Source organism: Ambystoma mexicanum, chromosome 1q (genome assembly GCF_040938575.1).
Source record: "Ambystoma mexicanum isolate Mex_15411 chromosome 1q, UKY_AmexF1_1, whole genome shotgun sequence".
Taxonomy (NCBI): Eukaryota; Metazoa; Chordata; class Amphibia; order Caudata; family Ambystomatidae; genus Ambystoma; species Ambystoma mexicanum.
This window is the reverse complement of record NC_090922.1, coordinates 473,794,102-473,815,848: the sequence shown is the minus strand read 5'-3', so window position 1 is coordinate 473,815,848 and position 21,747 is coordinate 473,794,102. Positions and strand designations below refer to the sequence as shown.

General features: G+C 50.5%; 1 protein-coding gene across 1 annotated transcript in view; it reads right to left on the bottom strand.

Annotated features, from left to right (window-relative positions):
• LOC138528983 (heat shock cognate 71 kDa protein-like) overlaps window positions 1-21,747 on the bottom strand; it is an 819,952-nt gene that overhangs the window by 634,830 nt on the left and 163,375 nt on the right. The window contains exon 2 of the mRNA XM_069640807.1: window positions 14,980-15,189. Within this exon, the coding sequence (XP_069496908.1) occupies window positions 14,980-15,184 (205 nt within the window). The 5' untranslated portion in view covers window positions 15,185-15,189. The remainder of the gene's footprint in view (window positions 1-14,979; window positions 15,190-21,747) is intronic.

Below are 21,747 nucleotides of genomic sequence, written 5' to 3'. Positions count from 1 at the left end.
ACGTACCCTGTACCCAAGATCCCTCACGCGTCGAGGTTCCTCCGATTATTTGTTTCTGACAAGAGGGAGTACGAGTTGTAAACGTGAAGTGAAAGTAGCGACCATGAGGTGTGAAACATCTATGCCTTTTCCTTTTTCCCAGGCACCTTCTACTCCAAGAGGGGAGGAAGGGTGGGTGCATGTGAATCTAAGCAGATACAAGCATCAGAAATACGATTACAGTGAGTAGTGTATCCCTTCTAAAGCTTGTGGATCTGCTTAGAATCACATGCTTTGCACAGATTAGCAAGCAGTACTAGTAGAAGGAGGTGGGTTATTGGAACGTAGCGCTTCAAAGGGATGTTTCAGCACCGCTTGTACCACCTGTCTATCACCCCTAGAATGTGTGTCCAGACAGTAATGTTGGGTGAAGGTGTGTACTGTACTCCCAAGTGGCAGCCTTGGAAATGGCATCTAGAGGCACGTTTGCTATGAGGGCTAAAGTTGCCCCAGTGCATCGAGTTGAGTGTGCTCTGGACTTGGGCAATGTTCTCTTGGCAAGCGAGTAACAGAGTTAGATGCAGTTGACAATCCATTTAGAAATTGCTGCTTTAGAGATAGGGTTCCCTTCTCTTCCAGGGGCTACTGATACAAAGAAACTATCTGTCTTCCTGATCGAGTTTGTCTTTTGAAGGTAGAACATGACAGCTCTGTATGCATCCAGTCTATTGTAGACTTTGTTCTGCTGCGTTTGTAGGGTTGTGAAAAAACACAGGAAGCTCTATAGTTTGACTGACATGGAATTTTGGGTGAGAAGCAAGGATGTGTGCGTAGCACCACCATGTCCTTGTGTATAACTACGAAAGAGTCTTGTACTGACAGAGCTTGAAGTTTGCTTACCCTTCTGATAGAGGTAACGGTTATGAGATAGGCTGTCATTAATGTGAAATCTTTAAGGCTGGCTTTGTGCATACGCTCGAAAGGGGGCCCCCCATGAGCCTTGTGAGTACAACATTAAGGTCCCAGCCGGGAGTAGGATTAGAGATGGGAGGGTATAGCTTTTTGACACCCTCACTGAAAGCCTTAACTACGGGCACCTTCCACCACAATATTTTGTTTTGAGACGTGGTGTAAGCAGAGAGAGCCGCTGGGTGTGCTTGAGCGAGTTCAAGGCTACTCCTGAGTCAAGTAGGTAGGGCAGATAGTTGACTATATTGTTTGGAGAACAGTCGGCTGGGTCGATAGACTGTGTCCTGCACCATAACAATAAGTGTTTCCATTTGTTAAAATAGCACTGCCTTGTGTTAGGCTTGCGTGCCTGCTTGAGTATTTCCATGCACCTTTGGTCTAAGTTAAGGTGACCAAATGCTATGACCTCAGGATCCAAGCTGCCAAGATCAGCTTCTGTGGGCATGGGTGTAACGTTGTTCCCTGATCCTGGGTTAACAGGTTGTCCGTGTGGGGTAGTTTCATGGGAGGACACAAGGACCTCATTTGTAGGTGTGAGAACCATGTCTGGTGGGCCCACTTTGGAGCTATTAGGATTAGTGTTACTTGTTCCATGTGTAGCTTGTAGAATATTTTGTTGAGAAGAGGCGTCGGGAGGAAAAGCGTATGCAAATTTCCCAGACTAGTTCATCAGAAGTGCATTCCCCATGGATCCTTTTTGGTGAAAGCTGGACGTGTAATCTTGGCATTGCGTGTTTTACAGTGTTGCGAAAAGGTCTATTTCTGGGAACCCCCAGTTTGAGAAGGAACAAGTTACTTACCTGTAACTGTTGTTCTCCAGCATGGGTCTGGCATGGATTCACATGCTCATGAATATTCCCCGTCGTCAGGCTGGGAATCCTCGGTAAAGAAAAAATCAGTATCAGTTTCGTTTCTGATCTGACTTTCGTAGTAGTAACCAATCACTGACTTCTGCGTCATACTGACCACAGCCAATGACTGCCCTCTCCCTAAACCCTGCCTCTGGCAGCCATCCTCAGATTTGGTAGCAGGTGAAGTGGCAGTATGACCAAATGGAGAGCCGCAGAGGGGTAGGAGGGAGGGTTCGCATGTGAATCCATGCCAGACCCATGCTGGAGAACAACAGTTACAGGTAAGTAACTTGTTCCTTCTCCAGCATGGGGTCTGGCATGGATTCACATGCTCATGAATAAGAGAATACATAGCAGTACACACATGCACAACCACGGGAGGTGGCAACAGGCTCAACATTAAGCAATACAACAACTCAACATTAAGCGTCTCTTACCTCCTCACCAGGCTCACCTTAGGCGAACAGGTTGCGCAGCACTGCTTGGCCGACCCTGGACTCCTCCCTGGAATCCCGGTCGACGCAGTAGAATTTCGTGAAGGTGTGCGTCGACCTCCACGTAGCAGCCCTGCAGATGTCCAGCAGGGGCACACCAGATAGGAACGCCGTGGTAGCTGCGATCGCTCTGGTGGAATGGGCTCTCGGACGGCCAGGCAGCGGTCGGTTTGCCAACCGATGACAGTACATGATACAGCCGGAGATCCATCTGGAAATGGAAGCCTTTGAGAGAGCCTTCCCCTGATTGACAGGTCCAAAGGTCACAAAAAGTTGTGACGTCTTCCGAAAGCTCTTCGTGCGGTCCACGTAGAACTTCAGCGCTCTAGCCACATCCAGCGAGTGCAAAGTCCTCTCTGCCAGCGACAAAGGCGACGGGAAGAAAACAGGCAACACCAAGGGTTCGTTGAGGTGGAAGTCCGACGGCACCTTGGGCATGAAGGAGGGGTGCGTCCTGAGCACTACCCTTGTGTCGTGAAAAGTCAAGTACGGGGGCTTGCAGGAAAGGGCCTGGATCTCTCCCACTCGTCGTGCGGAGGTGATGGCCACAAGGAACGCTATTTTCCACGACAAGAACTTCAACGAAGCTGAGTGCAGAGGCTCAAACGGAGGTCCCATGAGCTTGGTCAGCACCACGTTGAGCTCCCACGCCGGAGCCGGCGCCTTCACCGGCAGGAACGATCTGAACAGCCCCTTCATGAATTCCTTCACCAGACGATGAGACCACAAGGACGTCCATCCTGTGGTTCTGGTGTATCGGGAGATCGCAGCAAGATGAATCTTGATGGAAGCGTGCGCCAGTCCAGCCTTGGCCAGCGTCAGTAGGTACGGCAGTACTTGCGGAGCCGTAATCCGTAGAGGGTTAATCTTCTGTGCGTGGCACCAGACAGAGAACTTCTTCCATTTGTGTCCGTAGCATTTAAGAGTTGAGGACGCCCTGGCCTTTGCAAGAACCTCTCTGCAGTCGGCCGGTATGTCGTAACCTCCAAACTCTAGCGCTGCAAGAGCCAGGACTGCAAGTTCAGCGACTTCGGGTCGTGATGGAGGATGGCGCCTCCTTCCCTGGAGAGAAGATCCGCGTCCACTGGCAGCTTGATTGACGGGGACATTGACAAGTCCAGAAGGTCCGGGAACCATATCTGCCTCGGCCACGCGGGTGCAACGAGTATCATCCTGCACCGTGACCTCTTGAGCTGGTTGATGAGCCGGATCAGCAACGGCAAAGGAGGGAACGCGTACAGAAATAGGCCCTCCCAGGGGAACGAGAAAGCATCGCCCATGCTCCTCGGCTGGGGAAACCTGCTGGCGAACCTCTGGCACTTGGAGTTCGTCGCCGTCGCGAACAGATCGATCTGGGGTGTGCCCCAGCGTCGGAAGAGGCGGTCCACTAGATCCTGTCGTAGTTCCCACTCATGGCACAAGCACAGCTCTCTGCTGAGCGAGTCAGCGATGGTGTTTTTTATTCCTGCCAGATGAAACGGCAACAGAAACATCCCTTGGGTGACGGCCCAATGCCACAGATCCTGCGCCTCCTTGGACAGGGCTGGGGATCTGGTACCGCCCTGCTTCCTGATGTAGAACATGGTGGTGGTGTTGTCAGTGAAGATCCTCACCACCTTGCCCTTGAGGGACGGAAGGAAGGACCTGAGGGCCCAAAACACTGCACGGAGTTCCAGGACATTGATATGGAGGGATTTCTCCGTCGGAAGCCAAAGGCCTCTCGCGTGCAGATATTCGGTGTGCGCTCCCCAGCCTTCCAGGGAGGCATCCGTGGTCACTGTCTTCTGGTAGCCCGGGGTCTGGAAGTCCATGCCCGCCTTCAGATGCGCGCGGGTGCCCCACCACCGGATCGCTCGCCGGAAACTCTCGTCGAGTGTGATCCTGTCCTCAAAGCTGCACGTCGTCTGGACCCAGCGAGCGTCCAGGAACTCCTGCGACAGGCGCATCCAAAGCCTGCACAGGCGGATGAGATAAATGCAAGAAGACATCATTCCGAGGAGGGATCTGATGGACCTCACCTTGGCCGCGTCCGCAACCAGCATCCGCTGCACCTTGCCCAAGATGGCCCTCGTTCTTTCCTCCGACGGCGAGGCCAGAAGCGCCACTGTGTCGAGTTTCGCTCCCAGAAACAGTGCGTCTTGCGCGGGCACCAGGTGGGACTTGGCATAGTTTATGGAGAATCCCAGGACCGTGAGTAGTTGGATGGTCCTCGCCGTGTGTTCCGCGGCGAGCTCCCTTGTCTTTGCTTTGCTCGGATGAGCCAGTCGTCCAGGTAGGGGTAGACGTGGATCCCCTCCAGGCGCAGCCGCGCCGCCACCGGTGCGAGGCACTTGGTGAACACCCTGGGTGCCGACCTCAATCCGAAGGGAAGGGCTCTGAACTGGTAGTGCCGCCCTTGGACCACGAATCTGAGAAACTTTCGGTGTCCCTTTAGGATGGGGATATGGAAGTAGGCATCCTCCAAGTCCAACGACGACAGGAAATCGCCCTCCTCCAGCTGACCCAGGACGTGCCGGAGGGTGACCATCCAGAACTTCTGCGCCTTGATGAATTTGTTCAGTCGTCGTAGGTCCAGGATGGGACGCCATCCATCCTCCTGTCTTCTTCTTCACGAGGAAGTATCTTGAGTAAACTCCGGAGCCCCGAAGCCTCTTTGGGACAAGCTCGATGGCGCCTTTCTTGAGCATCGCCTTTACCTCCAAGAGAAGTTGAGGGATGTGATGTTCCTTCCTGGCCACGGGGGGGACGCGCGGGCACTTCTTTAGAAACTCGAGCGCGTGACCCTGGGGCACGGCGTCCAGCACCCAACGGTCGGTGGAGATAGACTCCCACACGCCGACGAAGTTCGCCAGCCGGCCTCCCACCGGGGTGCTTCGGTGGGGGCCCGACCCCACGGCCGGTTCAGTCCTGCTTCGACGAGGCTTTGCCGCCTTGTCCTCCCTGGCGACGACGGCGGGGTCTGCCCGACTTGCCTCGTCCCCTGTAGGCTTCTTGTGACGACGAACGGGCCGCTTGATGGTAGGTGGAATATCCGCCGCCGGAACCTTTGGAGGCACCCTGCTTGCCTCCGGTGCTCCGAAAGGGCGGCCGTCGTTGCTGGAGAACACCAAGAGCCCGGGACGTCTCCGTGTCCGCCTTGATGGCTTGCAGGGAATCGTACACTGTTTTCCCAAACAGGTTGTTCCCGTCGAACGGCATGTCCAAAACTCTGGTCTGCACGTCCTGTCGGAAGCCCGTTGCCTTGAGCCATCCACGCCGTCAAAGGCACACGCCGTTGCCCAACTGGCGAAAGCCAGTATCAGCGATGTCCGTTGCTACCGTAATGGCGTGGTCCGACGCCACTTCCCCTTCATGCAAGATCTCTAGGGACTCAGCCCTCTTGTCGTCCGGTAGGAAGTCCAGCAGGGGGGCGATCTTGTACCACAACTCCCTGTCGTAGCGTGGCGTTGGCAGCCTTAATCGTCGTTGCTGCCGATGACATGACTCTGCGTCCCATCGTGTCCAATTTCTTTCCCTCGCCTGGGGGAAGTTGACGTGCAGGCCGACCCGCTTTCTTCCTGGCCGTCGCGGAGACGACCGAGTCCGGGGTCGGCTGTGCCCGAAGGCACAAGGGGGCCACGTCCGGGACCCGATACTTCTTCTCGTACCGATCCCTTCTCGCAGGCGTTGTGGATGGGTTCTTGAGGAGGGAGAGACCCTCATCCCAGATATCGTCCAGTAGGGGTACAGCGAGGACCGTCTTCCTCTTGGTCTCTCGCCGTTGATAAAGGAAGCCTTCCTTCTTCTTCTCTTCCGGGCAGAGCTGGAAAAGCTCGGATGCCCTGGCGATCATGGCATGAAACGATCCAATCTCGTCGGGCGGGGAAGCCCGGGGAGGAGGTGACGACGGAGGATCCTCGCCGTAAACCTTGTCGTCTGTACCCGTCGCAGCCGTGTCCGTCTCCGTGTCATCCCCCCGGGTTGTGGACGGGGAGGAGGGCTGAGACGGGCGCGATGGTTGAAAAGGAGGTGGAGGATGAATCCTTCTTCTCTTAGGAGGAGGGCTCCCAGAAGGGCCCGGATCCGGGTCCCCCGTCGGGAGCGGTTCCTCCGTCGGTGGTAACGGCAATCTCGTCCTTATCTCCGAGCATAAGGACTGTATAGCCAACAAAATGGCCGCCAAGTTGTCTTGCTGCACTGGTTGAGGGGGTTCCGACGGGCGGACAGGAACCTCGTCGGTACCCTCGACGTTCTCGTCGACCCCCTCGTCGGGGTCCCTCCCGACGGGCTGGTCTCCCTCCACGCCAATGCCGTGGCTTAAGACTTCGATCAGCTCCTCTTCAGAGGTTGAGGCCGAATCCACGATGGCCTCCTGCCCCCCCTTCTTCTTCTCCGTCGGAGGTTTCACGGGGGTCCAGTTGATGGGCTTGAAAGAGAACTCCCTCCGCGGTGGCAGGGAGACTCTGGGCCCCGAGGTCGCCTCCACTGGTGTAGCCTCCTCAGGTTGAGCCAGGGCCGCCGCGACTGTCTCGATAGAGGCCTTGGCCGGGTGGATCAAGACTTTCACCACCTTAGGTGCGCTCACCGCCTTCTCCTTGGGGGGGGGGGTCACCGCCTCGCTCCCCCTCCGAATTGGCCTTCGAGCTCGACCGGGGTCTCTCCAGAAGCTTCAATGGGTGCTCGGACTTCCTCTTACCTGAGCCAGAGCATTGGCTCGTGGTTGATGGCGCCAGGGAGGCTGCACCCTGCCTGGCAACCGAAGAGCCCGACCGTTCGGCGCTCCCGGTGCCCGCGGACTCGCGGTGCTTGGCCTTCTGTTGGGCCCCTGTCGCCGGGGCGCCCTCAAAGGTCTTAGAAGACCGCTCAGACTTCTTTTTCTCGCCTGACGGGCTCTTCCCTTCCAGCCAGTTGGCGAGACGCAGATGGCGGTCCTTTATGGTCCGCTCCGACATGTTCCCGCAAAATGCACAGTCCTTCTCCACATGCGTCTTGTCCTCATGCAGGCAGTAGAGGCAAAGGGAGTGTTTGTCCTCCTTGAAGACATTCTGAAGCTGGCATGCAGGGCAGACCCTGAACAGCTTCCCGGGCGTCGAGCTTCCCTTCTCCTGGGCCATGTCCGAGATGGGCCTGAGAAAGTTCTGGAGTCCTCCAAAGCGTGGCTCGACGAAATCTTCACCCTTGAGGGGCGTAGAAGAATCCGACACGGGTCCCCGTTGATCGGATATAGAAACGGTGGAGCTTGAGGCTCTTTGACCGAAAAAAGAGAACATTTTCCTATGAAAAAAGCGTGAAAACGCACTAAAGCTCGAGAGAAATAGCACGAGGATCCCAACACTTGAACGTGCGGTAAAAACCTGAGGATGGCTGCCAGAGGCGGGGCTTAGGGAGAGGGCAGTCATTGGCTGTGGTCAGTATGACGCAGAAGTCAGTGATTGGTTACTACTACGAAAGTCAGATCAGAAACGATACTGATTTTTTCTTTACCGAGGATTCCCAGCCTGACGACGGGGAATATTCATGAGCATGTGAATCCATGCCAGACCCCATGCTGGAGAAGATGTTGTTTAGCATGTCTATCTTTATTTGCCGTTCATGCTCTAAGCGTAGCATTGCATTTCTGCTTAGTACGTCTGCCAGAGAATTGAGTTCCCCTGGAACATTTTGTGTCACTAGGAACATGCTGCGATGTAGTGCCCACCGCCAGATTTTCTGGGCTAGTTTGGACAGCCCTGGAGAGTGTGTACCCCCGTTTGTTTACATAAAACAAGGCTGTGGTACTGTCCATGAGCACTAGGACTGTCTTGTAGGCTTGAAGTGCTTTGAGAATCGCTGGTAGCTCCAGAGGTTTATGTGCTTTAAGGATAGCGCCTGTGACCACCAGCATTGAGTAGTGTGATGCAGGAAGTGAGCGCCCCTCCCCGTCATAGATGCATCTGTTCTGAGAGTGGCCTTGATTGCTGGTGTGTGGAAAGGTTGTCTCTTTAGAAGATTGTCTCTGATCCACCACCGTAGCAGTTGAACAAGGGGTTGCGAAACCACCACTAGATTGTCCCACAACCTACTTACTTGCGACGATTATTTCGCTAGGCACTCTTGCATTGGACGAATGCGCAGTCTGGCGTGAGGCACTAGGTAGATGCAGGAAGCTATCATTCCTAGCAGGCACATTGCATTTCGTACAGTCACCTGACTACCGACTGTGTACTGAGGTGTTTGAAACAGCATGTATTGGATCCTCTCTTCGGTGGGATGGACTAGTCCGATATCTGTTTTGATTAGTGACCCCAGAAATTGTTTTACTTGGCTGGGCACCAGGATTGACTTCTTTTCGTTTGTGGAGAAGTCCAACTGGAACAACAGAATAATAGTTTGCTGTGTGTTTTGAATGCAGCTGTGGGAGAGTCCCCAGTAATAAGCCAGTGGTCTATGTAAGGGCACTCTGGAATGGACTACCTCCGTAAGTGTGCAGCCCTCCCTGCTAGGACCTTTATGAATACCCTGGAGGCTGATGCAATGCCAAATTGAATTCGTAGTGCTCATTTCCCAATTTGAATTTAAGGCATTTTTTGTGCGCTAGCAACATTTAAATATGAAAGTAGGAATCATTTTAATGTCCAATGTTGCCATGTAATCCCCTATTTTCAATAGTGCGATGGCTTCTTGCAATGTTGTCAGCCTGAATTTTTTAGGTTTGACATACGTGTTTGTAGGGCGCAGGTCTAGCACTGGGCGCATTGTAAGATCTTTCTTTGGAAAAAGGAAGTACATTGAATAAATACTTTGATTTTGGTCCATGATGGGCACCAGCCTGATTGTTCCTTTTTGTAACAGGATTCCGATCTACTCCTTGAGGATGTTGAGATGTGCGCCGAACATGTGTCCTATGTGAGATGGATGGTGGTGAGGTGTTTCCAGGAACTCCACAGAGTATCCTTTCGGCACTGTATCTAAAACCGAGAGGTCTGATCTTATTCCCTCCCATTGCTGGGCGAAGAGTGTTATGCAACCCCCGACTGGGCACACGTGGGAGGGAACGTAGATCGGCATGTCATTTGGCGGCAGGGGCTCCTGCTCCTCTAGAGGCTGCAGCCGTGCCAAGTCCTTTCCTGCAGCGAAACCCACGCTGCCTGTACTGTCTGGGTGTATGGACTATAAAAGGAGGCGCCAAACGTGCTTGCTCCAGCTTGGCCCTGTTTTCCTGAGCCTTGCGTTGGAAGGGTTCGGCGTGTGTTAAATGCTCCCCTTGCAACAAAGGGTTTGCTGGAAATCTGACCAAAGGTCTTGATGGACTCATGTTCCTTTTTTGCTGTCTCTAGCTGGTCGTCAACCGCTTTGCCAAAAGGAGATCCTCTTTGATGGGCGTGTTAATTCGGGCTGCTTGTGTCTCTGGCTTAAATCCTGAGTCTCTAAGCCAGGAATGTCTTTTAGGTAGTGTTCCCACTACAGTGACTCTTCCTGAGGTGTCTGCAGAGTCGAAGACATTCTTAAGGATGTTTTGTAAGACCATGTTTCCCCTCTGCGGCGATCTTCATAAGGTGGGATCGTGCCGGTTGTGAAACCTCATCTCAATGGGTGTTGCTGTAGCTAGCCAGCAAAGTGGTGTTGTGTGCTATCCTAGTAAGGTACGCAGCAGAGGTCGCGATACGCTTACCTAGCGTGTACAGTTTTTTGCACTCCTTGTTAGGAGGTGTTTCAGAGGTTGAGAGTGGAACACCAGCTCTCTTTCTTGTGGTGGTCACCATCAGGGAGTCCAGCATAGCGTGACCCCTAATGTAGAGGGGATCTGAAGGAGACGGCCTAAAGAATTTTTCCACCCAAGGCTTGACCGCCCTGGTAAGGGAGGGGGTAGACAAGGATGGATAGACCCTCTTCTTAATAGACTCCAGGAGATGTATGGCTTGGCTAACAGCTTTCTTGTCATTGAGAATATCCTCAACAAAGTCAGTACCTAGGGGGCTGGCTTTGTCTGTTTTGATGCCAAATTGGTGAGCAGCCTTCTTTAGTAGCTCATTGTAGAGTGGCTGGTCCGCAATGGAAGCAGAGTGACCACCTTCCACTATGAATGGGTCAATAGGATAAAAGAAAATATGGGGTCTGTGTCATCCTGGTCTTGTAGGTAGGTATCACCATCCTGAACGGGGTCACCACCGATCATCTATTCATGTGTCCTGTCTGCTTGAGTGGACTGCATGTCCTCGTAAAGAGAACCTAGTGAGGGCCCCCCAGATGGCATGGGTAGGGGAGGAAGAGAAGGTGCCACTGGCACTGGAGGAGGTACAGGAGGCTGCTCAGTTGGTTTTGAAGGAGTGAGTAGCCTGCTCATAAAATCCACAAAGAATTAGATTTCCCAGTAGTATTCTCAAACTGTGTTTGGGTCCAGGGGGTAGAAGGCAGGATGGAACTTGGAGCCACCAGGGTGTCTTTTGTCACAGGAGGTGCTACTGTTGGAACCGTGTCCTTGGGTCTATCGCTAGGGCGTTTCTTGCTGAGAGCAGAAGACAGAGGAGAGGATTCTTCTTCATAGTCACCAGGGGTCTGAGTAGCCTGTTTACTATGAGCAGAGGGCTTTTATGGTGTTTTTCTGAGTGTTTGTGCTTTTTCGACAACTGTTTTGGCATCTCCGCCTCATCCGCCGAACGCAGTTTATGCGCACCCTTCGCCAAAGTGTCTGTACGATCGCCATGTGGTAAACGTGCAGGCGGAGCCACAGCGGGCACGGTCAGTGAAGTTTCGGTGGGCTTAGAGGCGCCAACCGACAGACGATCACGGGGGGTGTGCTTATGGGAAGGGGTGTGTGCAGGTACGCCGGCGTTGCCAGAGGCCTTCCTCACAGCAGCGTGCTGCAACTTCCTTTCGGGGCTGGGGACCGGCGTGTGGGAACAAGACCGTTCCTCAGTGATGTCTTCGAGCTCCGATTTTGGAGTCTCGGCTGCCTTGGCCTGCGTAGTCTGAATCGAAGATCCCGGCTGCAGTTTCTGACTCTGCCGACATGGCATATGCCGCCCACCTTTTGGTTCTACGCTCCTTTAGGGTCTTAAGCCTAAAGAGCTTACACGCAGGACAAGAGGATTCGAGAGTCATGTGCAAGGCAGTGGTTATAAACTCTGTTTCTCTACCCAAGGAAATGTCCTGTTGCTCGTAGGGCAAAACATAAGGGTAATGCGCCCCAAAATGGAATGCAGACAGAAAGGTAGCAAGACGATACTAGAAGGGGCAGGAAATGGGGGTATGCATTCTCTGAATACCAAATGATCAGTCCCCCCCACTCTCACTACTGGTAGGCCGAAGCCAGGTGTAGGCCCAAGCCCGTTGTTGGAGCAGGCGTCTGGTTCGTTCAGAAGCCGGAATCAGCCGTCAAGAAGTTCCGCGTATCAACTGCCACATTAATGCATCGAACGCAAACGACAAGAGAAATTGAGACGACTTTAAGCTCTTAAGTGGCGCACAGCCAAGGACTCCGGTAATATACAACTTGCCAAGATGGCGGAAAAAATGTACCTGATGAACCTCGATTTTTGCTGCTGTCATGGGCCCCCCAGAGCGAGTGCAACAAATACAAGGAGGCGATTGAGTGTGCTTCCTGGACTTCAACATTGTGCCCTGGTGTTCTGAGAAGGTGTGACTGCAAAGGCCTATTTCATGGGGTGGGGGTTGCTCTGCTTCAGAGAACTATCACACAGGGGGAGCCCTCACTTACACAGCCTCGATCCATAAACCATTGCTCACGTGGCAAAGCCTGGATGTGAAGTCGCCACTAGGGGGGTCAATTAAGTACTGCATGGGCTGGTCTCTGCCTGGACTTGAATCCACAAAGCTATGGTAGGGGAGCTGCCCAGAAAAGACCTGGATTCACAAGAATGGGATGTTGGAGAGCAGACGTCCCGCCTCTCTTCGGGGATCAGCACCATAGATGGATGCGTTGTGACATGGTGGTGTTTACTTTGGCACTTTAGAGTGGAAAGCTAACCACTAAATTAGTTCAGAGCTAGCAAATTACAACCTCATGCCTCAGGGACTGCTGCCTGAATCTATCATCTTCCTGGTGCTGGATCCTATGCCACATCACATATCACCATTGGTGAATGGTGGATTGAAGGCCCACAACTCCCTCACAGCGGTCCATCCAGTTTTTGGCTTTCTGGAATCTGTGAATTGCACATTTGCCAATAAGCTACCTAAACAGTGGTGTGATATCATGGCCATGCTGGGCACACAGAATTTTCCTAAAAAGCCAGATATTAGGGGAAGCATTACAAAACTGGCGCTCAAAGTTTCATTTTTGGGCAAGCAAGAAACAAAAGCAGAGAAGCGAATCTCTAGTTGAAGGAGCCACCTGCAAGCAGAGCTAAGATTTATCTGTGTTGGCCAAAAGAGTGGCCAACTTGGAAATATCATCCTTCAAACAGAGCAACAAGGTGCAGATAATAGATTACAATGGAACAAAATCCATATGCATTGGATTCCTACACTGGTCTATAGACACCAAATTACATACAGTTTGTTCTGCAGCTTGCTTGAACTGCCCGATGAGTGGGTGACTGAATCGAACAGAACACATCAGGTTTATTCCAAGATACAGGAAAAAATGATTGGACCCTGGCCGTCTTTCTCATTGTGCATTCTTTCTCTATGAAATACTGCAGTATGGAAGCTGCACATAATCGTCCTGAGGACCTAGCAGCTTCAACCATCTCTAAAACAGACACTAAATGAAGGTATGATATAGCTGGAGTCCAAAGAAGTACACGTTGGGCTTTATAAGATCTCTGAACTTTAGGTTTGAAGGATGGCAACAATCTATCTAAACAGTAAGAGGACCCTCTTCTGCACCCAGATAGAAATGAATCTGCCCAGACCCTCCACAGAATGAAAAACGTTCTGAGACTATGGAATTTTAATCTGAAAGCTAGTCTAAGGTGGGCAGGCATAATGGAAAGAGGGGGGCCACGAATATATAGGATAAGAAACATTGCCAACTGACCAAACTGACATGTACATAGGAGATGGTGTTATTGATAATCTGAATTAATGTTTAGGTTCATTCGGATAACCTGCGAACCTTTACCATGAAAGGATAATCCTCTGAGGGACACGTGTCCCTTGGTGACCACTTTATCTCTACAGTTTTGTCAAATTAATTTAGGTGGGACATCTCCCAGACTGCCATATTAGCAACAATTCACTGATGCTAACACGTTGCAGGGATCGTGGGGGACACCCAGGGCCAGATAGGAATGTTCATTAACTGATTGTGTGATCACCTCTTATGTTTAGGGAGGTAGCTAAATAGGGGTGGGGAAGGTAGCTCTCAAGCAACTTCAGCATTTAGGGTCATTGTTCACCATGCTACAGGAAACCCATCTGCATCCCAAAGAAGAAAACAAATTAGTACACAAAGGATTTCCTCTACAGTTATCTCACTTTGAGGAGATGTACATCAGGAGTAACATGGGGTATCTTTCCCCTGCAACTTTTAGGGCCACTTGTGCCCCTCATGAGTCAGCGATCCCCAGAAAGAGGTTTCCAAACAAGGGTATTAAAAAAAGAAAACATATCACCTACACTCTGAACCAGAGCGCCTCACACAATAGAGACTTGCACCCTAATTATGGTCAGGTCCCAAGCACTCGAGGCAGAGTACTTGAGGATCTGTGACCGCGAAAATAGATACCACAAGTTCCTACAGAATAAAGCAGTTCAGCCCAGCACAGGCGGAGGGAGTCCCGTCACATAAGAACCTGTGGCACAAAAAGGAGAACTAAATTGAATAATAATGAAAGAGTGGTGGAAAAACAACCTGCCATGCCACACTTGTACAGAGCAGACCACTCAGAGAAAAGGCTGAGTTGTGAAGTCCAGGGTGGAGCTTGAAGAGGTGGGTGCGGCCATACATGTGCCCAGTTTCTCACACACACACATTACATAGGACAGAATCGTAAGGCGGAAAAGGGACAGGACATAGGAGTATGGGAACTTTGAGCATGAAAGCCACAAGGAGACAACATTATAAATCAATATCTGATATTATACTCCAAGATTTGCAGTACCACCATTTATAAATATTACCCTCAAATTACATCTCTAAATTGCATCCAAATCCTGTCTATTATATATGGTTAAATATAATGACTTTCGCTTAATTCTAGTGGGATAGAAAATGGCAGTTTTACAAAGTAAGAGTTTCCCCCCTACTAACCTCCTACCGTCATTTGACCTTTGCCCATACCTTACTGGCTGAACACACAAAATAATAGCCTGGCACTTAAGGGGTTACAAACTTAAACTGAAACAAGAGGCCCTACACTATATCAGGACAATTCTTAATTTGGCACCTTCCTATCCCAGTTCCTTAAGCACAAAAAAAGAAAGAAACGACTTGAGGATGAGGGGTATGTCCCATTGACTTTTTCCAAACTTATTTTCTAACATTGCTTTTTCTAATCTCAGCTTTCAGATTTAGACCATATATTTAAAATAGAAAACTAATTTTGGGGTCATTAAACTACATGGAAGTTGGATTGGAAGATGTCAATGGATGTTGGTGCTTCGGAAAGAGTAATAAGACTCGCCTGAACACTCTTGCCTATGAGAGACAGCAGATGGTCAGGAAAACTCCAATCTGCCTCTACAAGAAATATGCATTGAACTGGGCACAAGACAATGGAATCTTCATGTGAATAGCTAGGGCCTAAAGCAGGCAGACTCACCAAAGACTGTGTTAGTGGGGTTCATAGCCACCTGGTTCTTGGCCGCATCCCCAATTAACCGCTCTGTGTCGGTGAAGGCCACATAGCTCGGAGTGGTTCGATTCCCTTGGTCATTGGCGATGATCTCCACTTTGCCATGCTGGAAGACCCCCACGCAGGAGTAAGTGGTGCCGAGATCAATGCCCACAGCTGGACCCTTAGACATGTTGCCTGAAAGACACAACGCAACAATATTAAGAAAGTGCCACTCAACAAAAGATAAGTCCCATTCAAGACAAACAGCGAACAAGAAGATCACAAATGTCTTAAGGTTTTTGTCAAATATTGGGTGCACGAAATAAGACACACCTGCCATGTCAATCACTTTCATTGTTTCTTTGAAGGAATCAAACCTGCAAATCCTACACAAATGAATTTGCCACTTGGCATAAACACAGTTAAGATATAAATTAAGGTAAGAGTTTCCTAACAGTAGGCAAGTGTGAACACATAGGACTGTATGAGATTTATAAAGCGCAAATCCAGCTTGGAGGCAACAGAGCACTTTAAATAGGGAACACATCAAGGGGTTTAAATGTAGGGTGCAGAGGTAGCACAGGCGCTGGGATGGCTGGGGGAAGAGTGACCTCCAGGGAGAGGGACGTTAGGTTGAGTCGACCATCAGCAAGTGGCAAGATGTTTTTTGAAGAACAGTCTTCAGGTCCTTCTGCATTGATAAATTGTTCAGCCATACTGCACAGGAAAACACCCGTTTCTCGTTTGTCCTTTTCTCTTTCAGGTCTTTGTTTGCAGTCTGGCAAGATCGTGATATCTGATTGTGCGCTGGCCTCAGGAGATTGAGTTTCTCAGCCAGTGTTGCTTAGGCTAGGGTTGCTTCGTAGGTGACGCAGGCTGTCTTGAGTGCCTGAAGGGCAGCCAGTGCAGCTTCTTAAAGGTAGGGGTGAAGTGGTCCAATTTTCTTAGCTTTGTGAGGAGTAAAGCTGCAGCTTGCTGCGAGGATTTTGGAGGGGCCAAGATGACATCTGGGACTCTTGCGAATAGGGTGTTTCAGCCGTCAAGGTGGGAGATTACCTGGGTTTGGAACAACAGTTCCTATATTCACGCCTGGAAAGGAAGGTTCGACTTTGTAGAGGAGTGTAAGCTGGAACAATGCTACTTTGGTCTTCTTTGGCCAATTGAATGAGAAGTCACAGCTGATGGGAAATCTGAAATGTTAAAGTGTATGAGAGTTGTGGGCAAAAATGCATTGAGCATCAAGTCAGTAGTGGAGTTTCCTAGCAGAATGAATGCAGTCTCTCGAGTTGAGCTTCAAGGAGGTGTTTGACATTCAGACATGGGTGAGGGACAGTTTAAGTTGGTGGCCGTTGATGCAGTTGATATTTAGGTGAAGTTGCATATTGGTCCATCTTCATGCTGGTGTTGACCTGGAGATCCCACAAAGTTCCATGTTGAGGTTAAAAATGACAGTGGACAGATCGTTGGGGCCCATCTGGAAATGTTGGTCTATGTTGGAGAGGTAGGAGTTGAACGACTAAAGCCTGTGTGCATCACAAGGATGTTGAGCAGGGCTTCAGGGCCACAGTCTTCAAACAAATGCTATTCGATATAACTCTCCCTAGTGTATTGTACTCCAATATATATTAATCTTTCTCTCTTTTTCTCTAGAATTCTGAAAGAACTAAGGGACCAGAATGTAGGGTCTGCAACTGAGTGTTATTTTCAAGTGTGTTAACTATTAATTATTGTGCATAGCATAGTACATGTGCTCCATCAGTCTCACTACAAATCAATCAGTTGCCAACACATACAATTAAGCATTCCAAAGAACCAGGTCATTGGTTTTAATATGGGTGCAGGTAAGTGCGTTTCTTGGCCCAAAGGAAGCTATTAAAAGTATATCATTCACAGTATTGTTAGTGCGTGTTTCATTTTTCACAACACATACCCTAACATTAAAGTGTAACCATACATTCTAATTCGGACAGCCTCAGAACTTGAACAAGACACATCATAATTTCATCTTGCCTCCACCACCTTCTTGGAGCTGTAGCTGCTGGTCCCGGATGCTGCCCTGCCCATCTGGACTCTGCTGCTGCCTTAGGGAGTGGAACACTACACAGCCTTTCGGCCGCATCACCACAGCTGGCCCAGGCCTTTACATCGGCCCGCCCTTCCCTGCTGGGCTTGTCTCATGGCTGGGTCACTTTAATTATCCTCCTCTTCTTATACATGTTCCCTAGGGCGACCCGGTCCTGGCGTCCTTTCTCAAAGTGCAGTCACTTCTAAGGGCTCTTACTTTCCCTGTTTGCACCAGGGCGCATACTTTTCTCAACCATGTACATACAGTTCCTTACCACTGTAGATTGCGTCATTGACTTGCCCTACCATGTCTCAATCTGCTTGTGTTCCTTTCTATAGTCACTTTTTTGCTGTGTCATCCTTCATGAACATTCCTGTTCTTACTACCAACCACCCTAGGCAATGGGTTTCCCACGTCGCTTCCCATTTGCATCTCACTATCCTTGTATTTCGAATATTTAGAAATCATCTGTACCCTGCCTTAACTTTGACCATTGTATCTAAAACTGAGCTACTTCTTGATCTTTTCTTCTGTTTGAATTTTTTTTTTTCAGAAGTGAGGCCGTCTATTGCAGCACTCATTTCACATTCTTCCTACTTTTCTCTCTCATTGTCCCAGACTTCTTTGCTCTGGAGGTGGGACTGGTCTCCTTTACTATCCTCACTGGATCATTGCCACCTCTTCTACTCTCCCTCCTTTTCCCTCATTTCAGTATCACTTCCTTTCTTTTTCTTCCCTGTCCCTCCCTATGTTCTGATTATTGCCCCCTGGCTCTCTTGGATCTTTCTTTCATGATCTCGATTCTCTGCTGTTTTCGATCTACTCTTCGGACTCCTCACTAATTGCAGCAGGGGACTTTAATATTCATGTTCAACAGCTTGTCGCCACTGATCGCCCTTTACTCTTTATCACCTCATCAGCATATAATCTCAATCTAATGATCCTCCCCAACTCATTTAAAAGGTGGTTCCTTGGAGAGGCCACCAGGGGGCACGCTGATGAGCAGTCAACAGTAGCGTACGCTCCTGACTCGGGCCTGACAAAGCTGAAATGGCCCCCACAAGGCTGTGATGGTGAGACGGGACCTGGATGAGTGGCAGGAGAGGTGGGTGAGTGGGGTGAAGGGCTGCAGGGAGTTCAGAATGGAGGAGGGGGGAGGAGGTGATGCTGAATCGGTTGAGGATAGGTCATGTGGGGCTGAATGACTGTCTATTTCTAATAGGGAAGCGTGAATCAAGGGACTGTGCGGTGTGTGGGGTGCCTGAAACGGTGGGACATTTTTTGATTACGTGTGAGAGACATGTTGCAGAGAGAGAATTGATGAGGGTTCGGTTGACTGCGTTGGGTGTGGCTGAGCTGAGCGGGAGGGCTTTGCTGGGAGGTGAGGGGAGAGAGGCAGGAGGAGTAGTGTGATGTTGGATTTTGTGAGGCAGACGGGGAGGTGGAGGAGTTGTGAGTTTAAATGGAGCTAAATAATAATTAGTGGGTACGGTGCACATCATCCTATAGGATGGGGAAGCGCCTGCGTGGGTCCGCCCACGCCTACGATAATTAAGAAGAAGAAGCTTTGACGAGGAGTGATGTGGAAACCCCCGTTGGAAGTCCCGAAAGAAAGCGCTGCAGGGAATCCGAAGAAAGGCATCTTTGCTGATGCATGAATATTGGGCCTTCCCCCTGGCCTGGACCGTGGAGCTTCTGAGCTGATTGTAACGCAGTGCCCCAGCCCGCGAGGGAAATGGCATCAGGTCTCGAGTTGGAGATTGGGGCTCCCTGTCGGAGGTCTGCCGCGCACCCTCTCTACAACAATGGGTGCCGGCTACCCTGATTCGAGGACCCAGCGGGCCCTGAGGGGATGCAAGGAGACCCTTGAGGTGCATTCCAAGACCCCGGACGTGAAGGAAGGAGGAGCTGGGGGATGGTACTAGTTCTCCGCAGCGCAGCCGGTGAACGCAGTGATTGCAGGGATCCGGAGCTAGGAGCCACCATCAGTGCAATCCCTCGCAGCGGAGCTTGTAACGCCCAGGGGCTGGGAGTCCCACAGGAGGATTCCGGTCACACTGCAATGCCAAAGCACGGAGGCCACCGCGAAACGGGAGACGCACTCCTGCCGACGACCCGAGGCGGTTTGTCACACACCAAAACACAGAGGCGGTGGCGGAGACCGCTTGTGGAGGCCCCTGGACACCTGGACTGTCCCGGCAGGCACCAGGCTGGAGAAGAGGAGGTACATTGTACTCTAAGCCCTGCGACCGCCATTACCCACCCTTCCCCCGCCATTTGGCTCCCCGGATCCCTGCAGGGCCACCGGAGGGGCAGTATAGACCCCACATGTATCGGGCCGCGGGATGTGATGGAAGTGGGGGGTGCCTAAACTCTGTTTTTCTTCTTGCTCATGGGGGCAGGGGATGGCTGTGCCTGCTGGGGGTCTGTCCACAACCCTGGAGGAGAGCACAGTGGGGACAGAAGGGTACTGGCAGGTCTGGGTTCCCTGCACATGTCCTGGATGTATTGACGCCCCTAAATACCGCTGGTGCCCTGTGGCCTGGAGACCCTGAGCCAGGCCCCTGTGCCTTCGGGGGGATAGTAGTCGGAAGGAACCTTGTGAATAGCTCTGGAGCCCCCAGGATGACCTCAGTGATGGAGGCACGGTGGTGGGTTAGGCCCCCTTGACTGGGACGTGTGCCTGCCTCCCTTACCGCTAGTCCGTTGGGAGAAGCCACTACAGGTTTGGAAAGGGTCTACAGTGCTAGACTGCAGAGGGCCCCGGAGGAGTGGCACTCCCCAACGCTGCCCAACAATATCGTTAGAAGTGGGGTCCCGTACTATCCACGCACCGAGGTGGGTCTTCCCCCCCAATCGCAGCACCACCACAGAGAGCCCACTTGACCGATGGACAGACCTCCAGATGCCAGAGGAGTGCACAGATACACACTGAGAGAGGGCACAGAAGGACCAGATAATATGGACAACATGACTCAGGGTAATGAGGAGTCAGCTGCGACAAAAAAAGATGGTGCAGCCCTGATGGAGGAGATTAGGAATATGAGAGCAGACATCGGGGATGTGTGGACAAAATCACTACAAGGCTCGACAAGATGGAAGAATGCCTTGAGGAGGTGGATTCCCTCGACACTGGAGAGCCAATTGGATGTTCGCCTTTCTGAGGTATAGAGGAGAAAGGAGGAGAAGCTACTGAAAATGGACGACCTTGAAAATCGTGAGAGACATAACAACCTCTGCATTTTTGTGATTCCGGAGAGAGAGGGGGAGACCGACGCAGATGTGCGGTAGACTCTTTATGAGATCACGAAGCTCATCTTCAATAATGACTCGGTGGATGAAACCAAGGTAGAAAGAATTCACAGAGCAGGTGGAACGTCATGGGGTCCTAGATCGGTCCTCGTCCGCCTCCATAATTATAGCATGGGGGGGTGTCCTGTCTATGAAAGTCAAAGCTTATTGCAATTTGATTATATGCAAATGAAATTAGAGGTGTATCTGATCCTCTATTGTAGCCTTATTTATGCATATCCAGAGGAAAGTTTTTATTTTCTCTCCTCAGTCATTAAATCACTTTTTTAAAAAGGAAACAAAAATTGGATTTTCCAATATGAAAAACAGAAATTGCATTTATACAAGAAAAATCTGCCTGCACATGGTTCTCCCTCAAAGAATGTCAGCATACGGCATATTCATGTATCCATTCATTCAGGTTCTGTTTAATGCATGCCGCAAAAGTCTCCATGCATCATGTTTTTGAATATGCGGAACAATTGTACCAATGTATAAATGCAATTTCTGTTTTTCATATTGGACAATCCAATTTTTGTTTCCTTTTAAAAAAGTGATTTAATGACCGAGGAGAGAAAATAAAAACTACTCCCAGTTTTCATTTATACGAGCGCATGTGTATTATTACTCCTTTGTTTGTACACCTTTCCTCTGGATATGCATAAATAAGGCTACAATAGAGGATCAGATACACCTTTCATTTGCATATAATCAAATTGCAATAAGCTTTGACTTTCATAGACAGGACACCCCCCCATGTTTTCCTTTCACTGATAGCCCTTTGTCCTGTGCTATTGTTTTGGGCTCTCCCTCCCGTTTACTCCATAATTATAGCGACAGGCTCAATATCCTTGAAAGGGCGAGATCGAAGTGTGTGATGACATACGGGTCACAGTTTTTCATGATCTCTCCTCACTTACCCTACTGAAGATCCGCCTTTGCTCCCCCCTCACCAAGTGGCTCAATGAGAAGAGGCTGCGGTACAGGTGGGGGTTCCCATTTGCCCTTTCTTTCGAGATACAGGGCCACAAATATCGGATTTCCACCACAGAAGATATACACAGGATCACCAGGGAGCTTATGGGTACGGAGGAGGAGCCGCATGCTTCGAGGGGAAACAACAAGGAAGGTCGCTGGCAGGTGAAAGGTCCACGCAGACGATGTATCCCAGGCTCTTGGAAATATAGGAATTTGGGCACCCCTCCTGGGACAGAGTCGTAACCTCACAATGACACTTGGAGAGGTGTGGGTCATGAGGAATGGTTGCTTGCTTTTGAAACGACCACGACTGGGGGCGAGGACTTATGTTGGTGTCCACGATATTGATGGTTAATTTTATGCGATTAAAAAGCTGAGGGGGTTTTCTAAATGTGGTTGTATAAGGTTCGTTTGGGTAG